The sequence below is a fragment of the Leptodactylus fuscus genome, chromosome 3, assembly GCF_031893055.1.
Source record: "Leptodactylus fuscus isolate aLepFus1 chromosome 3, aLepFus1.hap2, whole genome shotgun sequence".
In the NCBI taxonomy this organism is placed as follows: Eukaryota; Metazoa; Chordata; class Amphibia; order Anura; family Leptodactylidae; genus Leptodactylus; species Leptodactylus fuscus.
In genome coordinates, this window is record NC_134267.1 from 44,519,264 (window position 1) to 44,536,562 (window position 17,299).

Sequence of the window (17,299 nt, forward strand, 5' to 3'; positions counted from 1 at the left end):
GCAGGTATAAAAGATTCTGTTTAATTTTTTCTGACCTAGCCCTATATTTCACTATCCTGATACATGCCCTGCTACACCCCTGGAATTAAAATGAAAAACTCAGGCTAGATGTAGAATAATTTATAATTTCTTTACTCCTTTTTGATGTAACTACAGTATAAATAAATGTTATATATTGTTCTTTTGCATCAAATCACCAGACAATTTGCAAATTCCACTAGAATTCCAATATAAATTCACACTTTAAAAAAAAAAAAAAAAATCTAACTTCTCTTTTAAGCAATAGAGAGGATTTTTTTTCCCAACATCTGCACATAGTCAGAGGCCAAAATGCAAGATTACAAGACTGGGGCAAATGGTTCTTTTTTTGTACAAGACCATTAATACTAGTACCGTACTGCAAGCATGACTGCAAGTTATTCCATTTCTAAAAATGAAATCTACCGGTAAATTGTTAAAGTGCTATATTCATCAGACATACGAATTTTAAAAAAATAAATAATCTAGAAATTTCCATAAATTTATGGCAATTTTGGCATCAGATTTTTGTCTGTTTTTGCAGTCTTACATAGCACACGCTGTTGACCATGCAGGGAAAATACTGTATATACTCGAGTATAAGCCGACCTGAATATAAGCCAAGGCCCCTAATTTTACCACAAAAAAACTGGGAAAACTTATTGACTCGAGTATAAGCCTAGTGGGAAATGCAGCAGCTACTGGAAAATTTCAAAAATTAAAATGGTCGGAGCTTTTGGGTGCAGTAGTTGCTGGGGAAGGGGAGGGGGTGTTTTGGTTGTTTGTCTGCCCCTTCCCTGAGCTTGAGGACTATTTTTTCTTCCCCCACTTGGAATTCAGCCTGGCTGAATATAGGGTATCTGCGGTGCTCCTATTAACCCCTTCCCGACGGAACAGGAGCACTGCAGATATCCTATATTCAGTAGACTGTGCACTATCAGACACAAGGATGTGTTTGTGTTTCATAGTAATTTTCTACTTTTGTATGTATTCTAGGGAAAGGAGTTATTTACAACCTTTTTTAAAGCTTCTTTTTCCCCCCACTATTTTATGGGAGATTCTATACATTGATATTGCTGAAAAATTCGGCTTATACTCGAGTATATACGGGTAAGTGTATATCCATCAGTGAAGCCCAGGCAATGAAAATACACAATCGTATGCATTATTATGTATGCCAATGCTACAGATGCATCCACCAAATCTATGCTCCGAATGGAATACTTAATGTAAACCGAGGCTAATAAAGACATTTTTCTTTTCAACATAATCTGATGCCACAGCCACATAATAAGAGGAACATGGCGTGTAACAAAATACTGTTGTTCTGTACGAGTCGGGAAGTTTTTGCATTTGATATCAGATTGCTGTATTTAGTCTAATTACAAGCCATTGTTCTATGTGGAAGCGAGCTTCCTGGACGCTCGGAGAATGCTCGCTGGTTAATAGTCGTCTACAGGCCTAATTGACATTCTTTACACTCGGCCTCTCTGAAATGTTCCCCAAGAGTGCGGCCACTGACAGGATAAAGAGGAACACTCTTACTTTTAAACCAGAGCAGACAAAAATGAGGTAATGGTCACATCGCTTCTGCAAGATTTACTGCAAGACTCTGACTTCAGAGGGAAAGCACAGTTTACTGCTCGCTCTTTTATGTAGTCCCAAATCTTCCTAACATAAATTATCGATAATTAACTCTTTACATTAGATAGGATGTATTCACAACTTCTGGCCATAACACATTTTTTCCTCCAGAAATTTTATAATTATGGTAAAATACTGAAAAAAAAAAAAAGAATCAGGATATGTCCATAATGTGTGAATACAACCTTAAAAGGGAAAACTGTGGGATTGGTGGAAATAAAGAAAATATGATCCAGCATTCAGGGCTGCACCGCTAATGAGGCGAAGTGAGGCGGCCGCCTCAGGCGGCACTTTCGGTGGGGTGGTAAAAGCGGCAAAATAAACTAAACAGGCCGCTCTGAAAACAAAACTGAGTGGCCTGTTCCGGGCTGTTAGACCTCTGCGTCTCAGCACAGGCGGCGCCATCATGCCGCCTGCACTGTGACACAGACGACTTTTTGCCAGGTGAAGAAGCAGCAGCGGTGGCGGCTCAGGCAAGGAATCACAAGGTAGGTAAGAAAGGATACTTTTTTTCATTTTTAATAGGCCGCTACCTGGTGGAGTATCCCGAGCAGGTAGCGGCCTATTTACCTACCTCCCCGAGCCTGCAAGTTAAGGTTGTATTTTATTCTGCTCATTTTTTGTGCCTGACATGTAGGTTTTATTTTGCTGTGTGTTTTTTTTTTTAAATAAACTGATTTGCTAAAAGATTTGTGTCACTGTCTCTGGGTTGGGTCCGCACCACTGCTGCTACCGAGCTACTTTCCCTACAGCACTTAAAGGGCTAACCCCATCTTTAAGAAGTTATCCCCTATCTGTGGGATAGGGAATAACTTACAATGGGTTGACCAAGCAGAAGAATGGGGAAGTTTTGTCCCACATTCTGAAAGGAGCAATGGTGGGCCGGACATGTATTGTTTATTCATTTCAGTTGGACCGCCAATGATATCCTTAGTACTGCACAGCTGAAATAACAAAGTCTTATAGCTCTGCTTTGTACCTCTGTTGTTCCCCCTGGAAATGTATAAATACATTGACAAGTTAGAGTTATAATTCCCTGTGTCAATGGGGAGTAAACGGAGCAGAAGTGGTGATGTCTGGCCAAACAAGAACAGAGAGAAGGCTGCAGGTAAGTCCTTTTTTCTTTTTTTTGTATTCCGCCCCTCCAGCATGCATTTTATTTTAATGGTTCTGGACAATCCCTTAAATTTAGTTGTTCCACATAGAATATACCCTATCATTAGAGTTCTCTTTAAGTCTATAGAGAAGAAATGGAGGACATGTGTTCACTGTTAACATCTGCTGGAAAGCCAACTCCATCCATCGTTCTGTACTTCTCATGAACCAACACATTACACTGGGGTGCTTTACATTACATATTTACTCCCTGCTCCGTATCTGACGGAGAACTCAACCAAGTTTTGAAAGTTGTTTCATAACGTCATCGATCATTTTTATGTGCTGCTAGTAAAAACTATGAAAACCTACAACGAAATAAGGAGACCTTGATCCTTGTACTTTTAAGATTTAACATTATGGCATATTTCTTAAACACAGTGATAAATTGTGCTAAAGAAAATGCAAGTGCAAACAGTCAACTTATCAACTTCCATGGCAGGAGATACGCCTGAGATCACGTTTCATGTGCCACGGAGAATTTCCTACAAGATATAATGGCAGTGTGAACTGAGACCTGGGAAATGGACTGATAATAATGAATCACAGTTACACAAGACCCCGACCCTTGGTCTCATCTTTAGTCTGAAAGTGAATGAGGCGTGTATGCAACCTGGTAATGAAATGCTACAGCTGAAAGACATTACTAAGTACAACACACCTCCATCTTTAGCCTTGGTAGAAGATCTGACAAATGACGTCTAGTGATAAGGTATAGATATACGGTGGTATTTCATGTACACTATGTAATCTGAAGGGTGATGCACTCTAAGGGCTAGTTCACACGGGGTCAAAGGGGCGGATTTTGACAGCGGAATCCACATCATAATCCGCCAGTTTACAATGGTGGTCTATGGAGACCACTAGTGTTCTTTCAGCCGATAGCGGAAAAAAAGAAGCGAGCTGCTCTTTCTTCAGGCGGATTCCGCGGCTCACCGACTCCGGGGTGGGGGAAGCCACGACCGCAACATCGTGGCAGGCGGGTTTTGACCATATTTTGACTTGGCTCCTTGAGTCAAAATATGGTCAAAATCCACCCCACCGCCCCCCGTGTGAACAAGCCCTAAGAGATAAAGCCTAAAGACTTGACACACAATTATGTAACTAACAAAGCATTAACGTCATTGTAGCTTCTATTCCCTATGGTGTAGGGAAGAACATTTTTTGTAAATATTTGTTATTAGCTGATTTCATTTAATTTTAGTAAAAGTAAAAAGTCTCTAACTAAGCATTGCTATAGAAAGCCCACCCCATATACTTTCTCCATTTTCCAACCTGCTTGCCACTTTTAAGAAATGGTGGCCAGGTTGGAGATGCTGGCTAGTTAATAAACACAATGCAAAGGAAACAGGCTTAGTCCATTGATGCATTGCACAATTCAGGGACTGTTTTAGGTAAGAGCAGAGAAATATAAGTTACAAAGATATTATTTTCATCATAGGATTATATAATGAGGGCAGGGACTGTAGAAGAAGGCTAAAAACTCTACCTATACAAGTAATAGATCTCCTTAAGCAATGTTCAGTGTCACGAAGGAAAGTCTCTACAGACAGATTTTTTAATAAAAGGAAGCAACATCTGATAATAAACCATGATACAAAAATTTTCCCCATATACGATAGCAAAAAAAAAAAAAAAAGGCATAATAGAATGTAAAAACGTGCGTATAATATAATCTTGTTCCAATAGATATATTGTCCAGACCTCTTCACACAGTGGAATTCAGAGATCCAGTCCTTAGGCCTGGTTCACATCTGCGTTTAGTATTCCGTTCGGGGAGTCCGCCGGAATACTGAATGCCTTGACAAGCGGTGAGCGATGAAAGCACACAAACCCGATAGACTATAATGTCAATGTGTTCGGTATTTCGTTTGGGTGGGGGGTTCCTCAAGTGGACTCCCGAAACGGAATACTGAACGCAGATTTGAACCAGGCCTAACACAACGAACTTCCAATCTTGACTACCACACATGACCATCAAGGTCAGTGCTATTATCGCCGAAACGGCAAAACCAGAGAATAACAGAAAGGATGGGGTGGGTTGAAGTAAACGTGAGTATTTTTTTTTTTTTAAATTAGTTTTAACGCCTTCCATGCCTGCAATTTTTGGGGGCCCTAAAAACACCTTCAAGGGTCACATAGAAGTGCGCAAACCAGGTATTGTCCTTACTCCCAATATATTTTACACTAGATGGGTATAAAGACAAGAATGGTATTCAGGGCCTGTAAGACTGACAAATGCATGACCAAAACTAGCCAGACGCTTTAGTAAGATTACAGTAACCTTAGCGTACTTACTTCTGCTTCAGTCTGATGTATGCAGATGACAAATTGTTCCAGGCTTCAGCATTCTGGAATACAATAAATAAAAAGGACATATGACCTTCAGGAAACAATCCGTTATGATAAGTGTTTTCTTCTATCCCTGTGAATGTGACCCAAACTACATAAACTATCACACCTATCTCATATGAAGCCTCTAAATCATTCATATGTACAGTCACAATCTCAGAGCTGAATGCATTCACTTGTCCCATGGGATGTGTGAAAAGTTCAGGAAATAGCGATGGCCTTTAGAAGTTTTGGAATAGTTCAAGATTAATAGCACTAAATAGAAAGAGTTCAGGTTCAGCTCCTAAACGGCTGTCACAGCAGGCAGCGCCCAGTGGTGGTATTGAGGGAACAAGGTCATCACTGTACAGTGTCTAGTATATAGATACAGTGGGGGACACCGCATTATACATGCACCCATAGACTTCCATTGAACCTAATGGAATAGCTATATCTTGCCTAGCAGAACTGCGGCCAGGGAGCCTTGTTTTCCTAATAGGCGAGGGCCCCAGAGTTGAGACCACAATTTATAGAACATTTAATAGCATACTATGTGAAAGATATATAGAGAGACGGAAAAGATGGTTTGATTTAGCATACATCAGTGGGATCCTAGTATTAGCTCTGCAGAACACAAGGTATGTTTCTTGTTATCCCCGATACACTAAAATCTTTAAAGGGGTTGACTCATAAAAGACAACCCCCTTCATTTCATAGTCGCTGCCATAATAAGGGTCTTAAAGATGAACCAGCCACAGCCAAGTTGTCTGGTCTAAATACCCAATTGTTAATAATAATATTAATATTAAATGGCCATTCTGAATTGATAGAGAGGATTTCCGTATTCATCTGTAATCATGGCCTACAAATAGCATCTCTTGCTCTGGATGAGTAGCCTCTGTGTATTACACAGACAAACGATTTATTTAAAGGGGTTATTCCATGAAACATATTTCTCCTCTATCCTCAGAATAAAGTATAAATTGCTGATCATCGGGAGTGAGAATGGAGTTATTTTATCCTCATTTTGAATGCAGTAGTGCTGAATACAGGTGTGTCCCTGGGGGGGGGGGGGGTGCATTACTTCAATAGCAGTGCCAAAGATAACCAAGTGCTGTCTCACCGGGTGCGGGTGGTGTCGACTCCTGCAAGGGCATGGTTAGCTTCAACTCTACTGCATTCTAAGGCCTGGATCACATCTGCGTTCGGTATTCCGTTCGGGGAGTCCGCTTAGGGACCTCCCGAACGGAATACCGATAACATTAAAAAGCATTGATCAGTGAAAGCACACAGACTCCATACACTATAATGGGTCCGTGTGTTTTCCGCGCGGTGCCCGCACAAATCAAGCAGTTCTTTTCTCTCGGCACCACGTGGAAAACTCAAGGACCCATTATAGTCTATGGGGTTTGTGTGGTTTTATTGCTCACCTCTTTTTAATGCGTTCGGTATTCTGTTGGGGGCCCCCCAGTGGACTCCCTGAATGGAATATAAAAATGCAGATGTGAACCAAGCCTAAGTGGGGGTGAACTCCCCACCATTTCTTTCTCAGGATTGGTGGGGCCATTCACTGGGGATATTGTAGTGTAAATAAAAACCTTCTTCCAGGTAGACAGACAGATCACAGCTAATAGCTGGGGAGTCTCAGCAGAAGGGAACCCTCTGATCAGCTTTATAAGAACAAAAAGAAATCTTTAAACCTTCCGCACTGACCAGCACTGTTAGCGGTAGTCTATTTGGCATAAATGTGGTGTATTTGGCAAAGATCAAAACTGGCAATGAAATGACATTTAATAGGAGTAGGTTTATAGGACAGCACTGAATGTAATTAAAGGGGTCAGAAAAGTGCAATAATTACAGAAAGAAAGAAATATTTTATAGGTTCTACATGAAAAGAAAGCAATGTGAATGATTACTTAAAAGGTGTGTGTGCCCATTGAGTACTCGTAACCTTGTGGAGACCTCTAAATGAGGTGGCACAAGAAGACAATAAAAAGTCCTGTAAATTTCACTTTTAGATACATTAGCTAATAATTTAAAAGAGATCTTAAGTCAAATTTCCAGAGGCATATTTAAGATCTCAGATCAGACAAGTATTAACTTTATGTCATCTTTGGATGAACATCAATAGGATCTGTTTTCTCAAGCAAGTAAATGTACTTCTGAGAATAGTTTTATGGGCTAGTGAAGTTCTAAAAAGTCAAAAATCTGGAATAAAATAGAAGCGACTTAAGCACTCTTCACTTGGCTACTATGACAATAATCTCAGCCAAAGGTATATTCTTGGATATACGCATTGCCCTTTTCAGAATCAAAGTACCACATAGAATAATGTATGCAAGTGTATACATAAGGTCTAATGAAGATACAATATGATGGTTTGTATACAAAGTAACACAAACTGCATAAAATATCAAACACACAAATGCATTAAATGCAATAATATAAGGGCCCGGAGCACTCGCACAATATTGAATATTTTTACCAGGATTGTGTTTTGTGGGTTGGCATGAACTCATTGCTAATTATGGGGCAGCGACAACGAAAAAGATTTGCTTTGTTAAGAATCACATGGTATTTTTAGACTCTGCAGGGCCCTAATGCAATCCCCTAATTTATTTTAGCTTCTTCCATTGTAAAGTAAATTGGTTTAGAGGAAAAAGCAGAAATCCATTTAATCGACCAAACTGAATAAATCTAACAAAATGTTTCAATATCTGGAATCAAGCGCAAGAAAGTAGCAGCTCCGATTGTTGGATGGTTTAGTCAGAGACCCTGGTTTGCTGCCACACTAGGCCACATGACAGGCTATCTGGAAGAAACATGGATTGCCTACAAGTGCCAACTGGACTGTAATCCATTCTCACAAGACTCAATTACAGACAGTTATGGCAGCGAGAAAAAGAAATGGTTCAGCTTAGCAACATTATTTATACTCCTTAGGGTCCATTCACACGGAGTAACGTGCCGCGTGATGTGGCACATATACGGCGTGTGAGACTTTGCCGCAAAATCTCGGCCGCAAAATAACGTGACGTATACGATCCAGGCTCCCATTGAAATCAATGGGAGCGTATACGGCGCTCAAAATCTCACACGCCGTATACGTGCCAGGTCACGCGGCACGTTATTCCGTGTGAATGGACCCTTAAGTAGATATTAGAAAAACATCACCTTGGATGTCTAAGAAGAATCCCACCAAAAATAATGTCTAACATGTCTTTAAGAAACACCACCAATTTCCAGGAAAAGATGGGTAGGGGGTTCTATATAGTGGCAAACTTCATTGGTGAAGTCTACAGACTTCACGTATTGATTTTAAGGCTCGTTGCTCAGAATTTCTTTCATACAGATCTCTAAACGCTGACCATAGGGGTTTGGATGACATATCAGAAATCTATTTTGGGGTGGATTCCCCCTGTAAATATAGGATAGAAGACTTCACTTACATCAGGCTCCAGGGTGACACAACGTTGAAAAGCTCTTGCAGCCCCTTCATATCCGTGTAGAGTGATATAGGCACAGCCCAATGAAAACCATACTCCAAGCTGTAACGTCAATATAGGATATATTATTCATAAAGTTATACATGAAAGACGTTCAATATATGCCTTTTTCATTTAGAACTACATATATTCCAGACTTTGGGAAATTAGGTAATAATTGGAAACAGGGTCTAATGTGAGTGATAATCTTTGTAAAGCACTGTGAAGTATAATGGAGCCATAGCAATAAGCGGTAAATAAAAAAAACTTGATAAAGATGTGAAAACAAAAAAATAAAATATAAAACAGATGTTGACATTGCCCTGGAGCAGAATGGTTTCTACATTTTTAAAGAGCATTTTCATGTCCTCAGGCACATGCTGTTTTATATACCGCTAGAAAGCCAACAGTGTCCCAAGAGCTATCGGTGTCGTTACCAATAGCTCTCCATTGTCAGGAGGGCGATTCTGACAGTCTGGCTGGGAACACCCCTCCTGACAGTACTGTCCATAGCCCTGTACTGTCAAAGGGGGCGTTCCCAGCCATGACACTGAGCAGTGAGGAACACTCCTCCCCTCCGGACAGTACTCGTCCATAGATTAGTACTGGGGGGGGAATGTTCTTCACCACTTAGTGTCATTGCTGGGCAGTAAGGAACGCATCTTCTGATAGTACAGAGCTGAGGACAGTACTGTCAGCTGTCAGGAACGCCCTTCTAACTGTGAAGCGCTATCGGTAACAGTACCGATATCTCTTCCCCCGGGGCACATAACAGCAAAGCAGACAGTGTGAGGACCTTTTATTACCTCCACCAACTCGCAGGACGCTCTGAAGACATGTGAAGGGCAGAGGACCAGACCGGATTAAGAAGAACTGAGAGCTGCAGCTGTGCAGGTAAGCGGAACCTGGGGGTAGGGGGTCTTAAAGACGCGTTTTCAAAGCGATTCACTGTTGAAAACGCTATTAGGGATTGAGATCTCATTGAAGATCTCAATTCCCGACAGCGTGTTTAACAGCAATTCGCTAACAATTTGTAAGGGCTATTATGAAGATCTTAGTAACATTTTAAAGATGAGATTCTCATCTTTAAAATGAATCTAAAATTATCTTCATAGCCCAAACGAGTCCTGAGATACAGGACTTCTAAAGTGCCCCCCCCCCCCTCCTGTCTCGGGAAGCATTAGTGAAACAGGAAGGGGGGAGGAGGAGCAGCTGCAGCGTGCTCAGAGACACAGAAGCATTTTCTCTGTCTCTGTACCTAACCTGTATGTGACCCCAGGAGGGGGGGGGAGAAGGGATTTAGTCCCTATTTCCCCCCCCTCCTGTCAATCAGAGTGTATACTATACTTTTGCTGTCTGATTGTCACATACAGATATAATGTAATTCCCCCCTAAGCTTTACTAGTGGGGTATTCTTATGTTATACCCCCTGAACATAACCAGGAAGTTTATTGGCGCTGTGACCCAGACATTTACCACTGTCCAGGTTGCAGCGCCAAAAAAAAAAGTCACACCAAACACTTACACAACATATACACAAAATCATGAATAAAGTTTACATTTCACCCGATCTTTGTCCTTTCCATACTTGAGCATTCTAGAGTAAAATACGTCCATAGCGATATCCGTTACACGCTAAAATAATAGTAATAACAATTATCACTAGAGATGAACGTATAGATTGCTAAAATTTTTATAGGGGGATGGAAAATAATATTTTTATGTAAAGTCCTATTTAATTTGCATGCACAAAATGGGTTGGCGCATTTCTACGATTTTGGCGTTTCTTTAACACCCGCCCCTGTAAATATATACATGTGTGGTATGTATGAACGCCTCACATCTTGCAGTTTTTTAGAAAGTACATTTTGGTTGCAGAAAGGGATTGCTTTAGTCGCACTTTAGTGGCAAATTTGAATTTTTGTGCAATTTCTGCTTGCAATCTGTGTTTGCTGCAAAGCTGCATGAAGGTGGTTGTATATATGAAACATTAAGTTGTGTTTTTATATACGGTATGCTGTGCAGTCTCAAAAAAGTTAGATTTTGGTGTCATAGTCCCCGTTTACTAGGTGCAGTATAGCTTTTTAACATATTAGTGAATAACAGCAAAATCTTGCCCGTCTTCTGTATCATTGTTTTTGGGAGTCCAAGCTCTTGTTGTATTTTGAAGTTTGTGGTACATATAGTATAGATACATATTGTATACACCTTAAGCTATTATTGTAAATGTATTTTGTATATGAATGTGAGATTGAACATGAGTTTTAGGTGCAAATATGTGTTTTACTGAATTTTTTCAAAAAATGTTTTGTGTTTTTCACAAAGTTGCATGAAGGTGGATGTGGCTATTGATGTCCCATTGAGACATATGTAATCTTCAGGTTGTCTACTTTCAAAAAATATATAGGGTTTAGGGGTTCACTTGCTTTTCACGGTGTGTAATCCCTACATTTTATAGGATGATACTTTTTTAACATTTCTAGCTTCAAAGAAGATTTTTGTTCCTTCCAGTTCTAGCGATTTTCTGAAGACATGTGCATGCGGGTTTAGGCCATAGTGATATGAATGAACTCTGCACATGTTGAACTCTTATTTTTAGGATGTTTTGTGCACATAATTTATTGTTTGGCTTCCACTTTTAACAACTAATATACATTTATTTGCATTTTTCATAAAACATTCACTTTAAATCAAAATTGCATGAAGGTGCCTGTTCGTATACAGTACCAAGTGGCTACTTTAAGAAAATATATAGGTATGGGGAGTTGGATGCTTTTTTAATGTTGCAATTTAGCTTTGATTTACCAATCTCAAAACTGTGAAAATTGCTCTGGCTACTGGAGGTGCAAAATTTACAGTGAAAGGGTTAAGCAAATTTCTAATAGCCAGACAAAACAGAAGAGTGATTATTCTCTCCAATAATATGTTTAATATACATAGAAAAATGTGAATAAAAGTAAAAGTCAGGAAGCGATTCACACATTGACAACCCAGCTAAAACTGGAGATCTGAGGCCTACAGAGACTTTCCAGAGGTCACAGCTTCTGTAATGCCAGTCCAAGATTACATATGGCTGAGAATAGACATGCAAACTACGAGACAACCGCCTTTGCAATAAGCTTTACAGAGGTCACGCTCACTCACTGCAAATACTCTAGTGAATGAGGAGTTGTCAGGATTTATAGCAGTGAGCTCAACCATGATTGCTCCAACACACGGACGGCTGGATTAAGAGGGAACCTGCTGTAGCTATTTGTTATGAAATAGTAACTGTCATTTCCAGCAATGTGTCATTACGAGCGCTCACTGTCATGCATTTTAAGCAGAAACTCTCTTATTCCGCAAGCGTGCAGGATGCGCATCACTGATGCACGAAGTCAATAACTATCGCTGCTGAAAATGAAAGCTTTAAACAACAACATTCATATTCAAGTGTAGATTCATGGAAACACCTTCCCATTTAATGAATATCTACTCTCGCAAAGTGTATTACGCTCTGACATGCTGTAATATAAGGTGCTAATGGCTGCTTTTATATAACTAAAGGCTGATTTAATAATATATCAGGCGCTGCTAAAACAGCAATGTGTTAATAAAATGATGATAGTCAGAGCTGGGATGAATTTCTATACAGTTATTGCATGGCACCAGCAGCAGGTAAGGTAACCATTACTGCCCTTGAGACCCCACTGTGGCATAATCCAGGCCTGACGGAAATACTGAAGTCTATCTAATGCTCATATTTGGGAACAATATGCAATTATGTCATTGGGTGATCTGTATGAGCAGAGTATTTTCAAATCATTTGAATCCCTGAGTACAGCACAAAATATCCCGAAAACCTAGTACTTTAGGGTCCTCCTAGTCAGATACACATTAATCAACCAGTTTCCCCAGCAGGATATTTCCATATCTAACTGACTCTCATAGGAATACTGGGATCCCAGAGACCACATGGTCTGATCTCAGGCCTATATGTCCATCTAATTCAGGACAAGTTATCCCACACCTTCTTCTATGCGATGGCGCACCCTTATTCCCAGTGTCACAGACATGACTTATCACAACATTCTGGAATCTCCATAATATGTCTCCCCATTTGTCAATAATAAATGGATCCAGGTTTATATGCTACACCAATGCTACCTGATGCCTTCCTATCTGCATTGGATAGGAAGTATGTCCTGCCCGGGGTGTCTTACATGCCCTTTCACAAACTCAGATTTCTGACATATTACAGAGATTGTGGGTCTCCTGTCTGAAATACTGAACAGTCTTGACCCTGAAGTCTGTCTGTTTGGCGTTCTAAATACAGAGACATGGCTGCACCACACTGTGATCTTTTTACGAGAATCATTGTTTTAGCAAAAAAAAAAACATCGCCCTATGATAGAAAAAGAAGGAGGACTGTAAGCCATCTATGTGTTGGAAACTGGTTAATTCCATTCTACCCGAAAACCAAATAATGTATAAAGGCTGCCCACAGAAATTTCAGAAAGTCAGAGGAACATGGTATGATTCACCAATGACCCTGTACACCGCCCCATCATTCTGTACACTCCTCAGCTCGCTGAATGTCTAAGTGAGTGGGGCTGTGTCCAGTTGTAAGCTGAATGTCTAAGTGAGTGGGGCTGTGTCCAGTTGTAAGCTGTCCTGGGTAGGGGGCTATATGGGCAGCTATACTGTATGTGCATTTGTACAACGGACTTATCAGTCCTATATTCTACAGTGGCAGTACAAGTATATCCTCCTGGTGCCAAAATGTCTGCACATCCATTAGGATCACTTCAACAGTATATATCACCTATTCATAACCAAATCAGATCTCTTTATTACAAGAAAATTGCATGGACCTGAATCACAATCCAATCAATGTTCTTGGCTAAATATAGACACGATCAATGTACTGGACGTACTTTACTTGAATAATGGCAGTCATAAAGACCCTTATGTGAATGATTATTTGGAGTGACACGATGTCCCTATGACACAGGACTAGATAATAGCCACAGACTACAAACTATCACTTTACAAGTATTCACCGATTAATAAAAAGTAGCAGATTGGAGTCGCCATGGAAAATGTCACGGAATTAGAATGAAATGTATCTGTGCTCAGTAGCCAGACTTTTATAGAGTTCGTTCTCACTTCTGCTTGGCTAAGAGTCATCGTTGTCCATCCACTACTAGAGGAAATGTATATAGCTGAAAGCAACAACTGAGGCAACAAATGATACAAATGAAACCAACAGTCCACAAATGGTTAATACCAAACATTGTAATAAACCAACAGTAACATGCCGATGTAATAAAATAATAAATCTTGTGCATTCATTCATCTTTGATATGGGAGAAAAGAAACATTTCTTACATAAACAGGTAGTCAAATCTATAGAGATAAAATCTTAGCATGTCCAAAAACTGACGTAACGTGTGTGCAAGAAAAACATGGTATAAAACTCAACCTGAATGAGAGACGCTGTTATTCCTGAATGCATGGCAGCTAATCCCGCTGTAAAGCTGTACCGAACATTGACATACACACTGTGTATATAGCTGTCAAAATGTGTCCATATCTGTAGATCTGTTACTAGGTCATTGTGATATCTGGATTTTTGTATATTGACATATGACCACCAGTAAAATATGTGAAAATATATACTATGCCATGAATTTGTTTTTTATTTCACAATTTTCTGATAAGTTTCTGTTAAACTGTACATTTGTGAGGATATAGAATGAATGTGCTTTGAAAATGCTGAATAGTGTGAATACATGACCAGAACACACGTTTAACCTATCTACCTATCCAATATGGGAGTTTACAGAAAGAGATAGGACGCAACACGGTGGCTCAGTGGTTAGCACTACAGCCTTGCAGCACTGGAGTCCTGGGTTCGAATCCTGCCAGGAACAAAACCTGCAAGGAGTTTGTATGTTCTCCCAGTGTTTGTGTGGATTTGCTCCCATATTACAAAGACATACTGATTAGAGATGAGCGAACACTATTTGAAACAGCCGTTTCGAATAACACGCTCCCATAGAAATGAATGGACGCAGCCAGCATGCAGATGTAGCCGGTGGGCGGCCGCTTAACCCCCCTCGTGCCGGCTACGTTCATTCATTTCTATGGGAGTGTGCTATTCGAAACGGCTGTTTTGAATAGTATTCGCTCATCTCTAATACTGATAGGGAAAAATGTACATTGTGAGCTCTATATGGGGCTCACAATCTACATAAAAAAAAAAAAAGGAATATACCATCTGGACACCATTTTCATGTGTATAAGGGTGGTGTTACTCATATCCATTTCTAATACCGCATGCAGCCTTAAGGGCTATTATTGAATTTTGTTGGTAAAGCTGGAAATTTCGGACTTCTCCCTTTAACTTCTGCATGGGTCATCAAAGCTACAGTATATAGTGACATTTTTATAATGGATGACAGTGAATAAACTGCAGTCCCAGACACATCCCATGGACACGAGATGTCAATCTTAGCACTTGGACCAACTCCAATCACACACTCATGGTATATACACATATGTTACAGACCCCCACAATCCCTGTAATTCAGAGTTAGGAACAGCATACTGATATAGTTCAAAAAGAGTCATTTTGTCCATTTTTCTATATAATTAGGAAACAACCGATTTGGGGCTTTAGAGCCAATAGTTTTTCTAGTGTTTCCATTGTTGAATTGGGTTTAGCCGATCTTGACTTTTCAGAATCGATTTTAAAATCCGATTTCCGATCATTCGAACCCGATCTCGATTCCGATCCCAATGCAAGTCAATGGGATTTTTTTTATTAATCGGAGATCGGATTTTAAAAGCAATCCTATTCACTATACAGCATGGAATCTAACAATTGAACGCTTTAATTGTTAGAATCCATGCTGTGTAGTGAATCACTAAGTAGCCAGAGGATTTTTTTTTAATCCTCTGGCTACTTAGTCCCCCCTGGTGTCCACTTACCTGCAGAAATGGTTGGTCCGGTGCCCGATGTCCTTCTTCGCCTCGCTGCCACTCCACGCTGCTCTTCTTGCCTCGCTGCCCCCACCTCCCAGATTAGGAGAGTGTGGGTGGGTACTGGGAGGGGAAACGTCACGTCTCCCCGCCCTGTACCCACCCACACTCTCCTAAGCCACAAGCCCCGCCTTCCTAGCTCTTTAAACACTAACCTGGGAGGCGGCAGCGAGGCGAAGAAGAGCAGCGTGGAGCGTCAGTGAGGCGAAGGAGAACACTGAGCACCGAAGCAGCCATCTCTGCAGGTAAGTAGCTACTAGAGATGTTAGTTTAGTCTCCCATTAGAATGAATGGAGGCAGCCGGTGCGCAGGGGGTTAAGGCTGTGTGCCGGCTGCTTCCATTCATTCCTATGGAACTCCAGCGGAGCCTTCACACTGAGTATACACTCCACTCAGAATGAGCGGAGCATATACTCAGTGTGAAGGCTAAGCAAAGCATTGTGGGAAATAGTACCGATCTCGATCCCATCTACAAAGATCGTGTTCGGAATTCCGATCGCGATCGTGAAATTTTCTCGATCACCGTTCGGAATCCAATCTTTTCCGAACACGAACGCTCAACCCTAATAGTTACATACTTAGTAGGTTAAAAAAAATGACCTACAGTGAATCCATCAAGTTGAACCATTTTATACTTACATACAGAAGGTGATCCAAAAAAAGCTAAAATGAACGTTAATGGCACAGACCACATTTACCATTAAGTAGAAAAAAAATCTGTCCCAACCCCTGTTGACAATCACTAATATCCCACAATATTCTACAGTAAATGGGTTGTCTGCCTATTTTTATTATTACCATTTATAGTACTGCTAGTGGGGTCCTAGACATAACTGACCCCTTCCCGGGCCTCTGTTTCCAGGACTGGCAGGTCTGTTCGTCAATGCCATTTGCGAATAGGCTTCCGCTGCGGTCTGTGATTGGCCGCCAGCCACAAACAGCTGGGAGACCTGAATACAGATGAATGGACCTGCTGCTGCTGGAAATGGAGGCCTAGGGAGAGGTGAGTAAAGTTTTGTTATGTTTAAAGCCTCACGAGCAGCTCTATATATTGTGGTTTACAAAGTACACATCTAGTGGTTCATTAAACCTCCCCACACTTTCCACCATTACCAAATCCTGCAGGAACATGTTCCAGAATTTTACAGTTCAGGGAGTAAAGTTTACACATCTGTATAAACATATCAGGTCTCCCCTCGGTCTTCTCTTCTCTAGGCAACACATTTATATTTGATAGCTTATCTTCATACGTGAGATCTTCCACAATTCTCTAAATTCTCTCCAGCTCCATGATGACTTATTATGAGCCGCTTCTCCAAACTGGACAATATACTTAAGATACGCTCGTACCAGTGCTTTATAGAGGGGGAAAATAATACAATTTTTCTCTAAACGTCATGCCTTTACTCAAAGGACGAAATCTTGCTAGATTTGGATACAGCAGACTGGCATTGCACGCTATAGTTTAGTTTATTATCAACAATTACTCCCAAATTCTTCTCCATTGTAGACTCACTCTATAGTGATAAATTTAGGATACAACTAGCATGAGTATTACTCAGACCATTAGCAGGTGCTTATCACAAGGCAACTTGGTGCCAAAGAATCCATCACATGTCCTGCCATCGGCGGCGTGCCAC

The 17,299-nt window shown here is 40.6% G+C and overlaps 1 protein-coding gene and 1 long non-coding RNA gene across 2 annotated transcripts in view; one reads left to right on the top strand and one right to left on the bottom strand.

Moving 5' to 3' along the window:
• The window catches only part of LOC142197309 (uncharacterized), a 644,898-nt gene that overhangs the window by 384,003 nt on the left and 243,596 nt on the right, over positions 1-17,299 (top strand). The window lies entirely within an intron of this gene.
• Positions 1-17,299, bottom strand: part of TTC27 (tetratricopeptide repeat domain 27) — a 267,096-nt gene that overhangs the window by 28,568 nt on the left and 221,229 nt on the right. Inside the window, exons 15-16 of the mRNA XM_075267495.1 lie at positions 8,598-8,696; positions 5,116-5,168 (exon numbers count right to left, since the gene is read on the bottom strand). Coding sequence (XP_075123596.1) covers positions 5,116-5,168; positions 8,598-8,696 — 152 coding nt within the window. The remainder of the gene's footprint in view (positions 1-5,115; positions 5,169-8,597; positions 8,697-17,299) is intronic.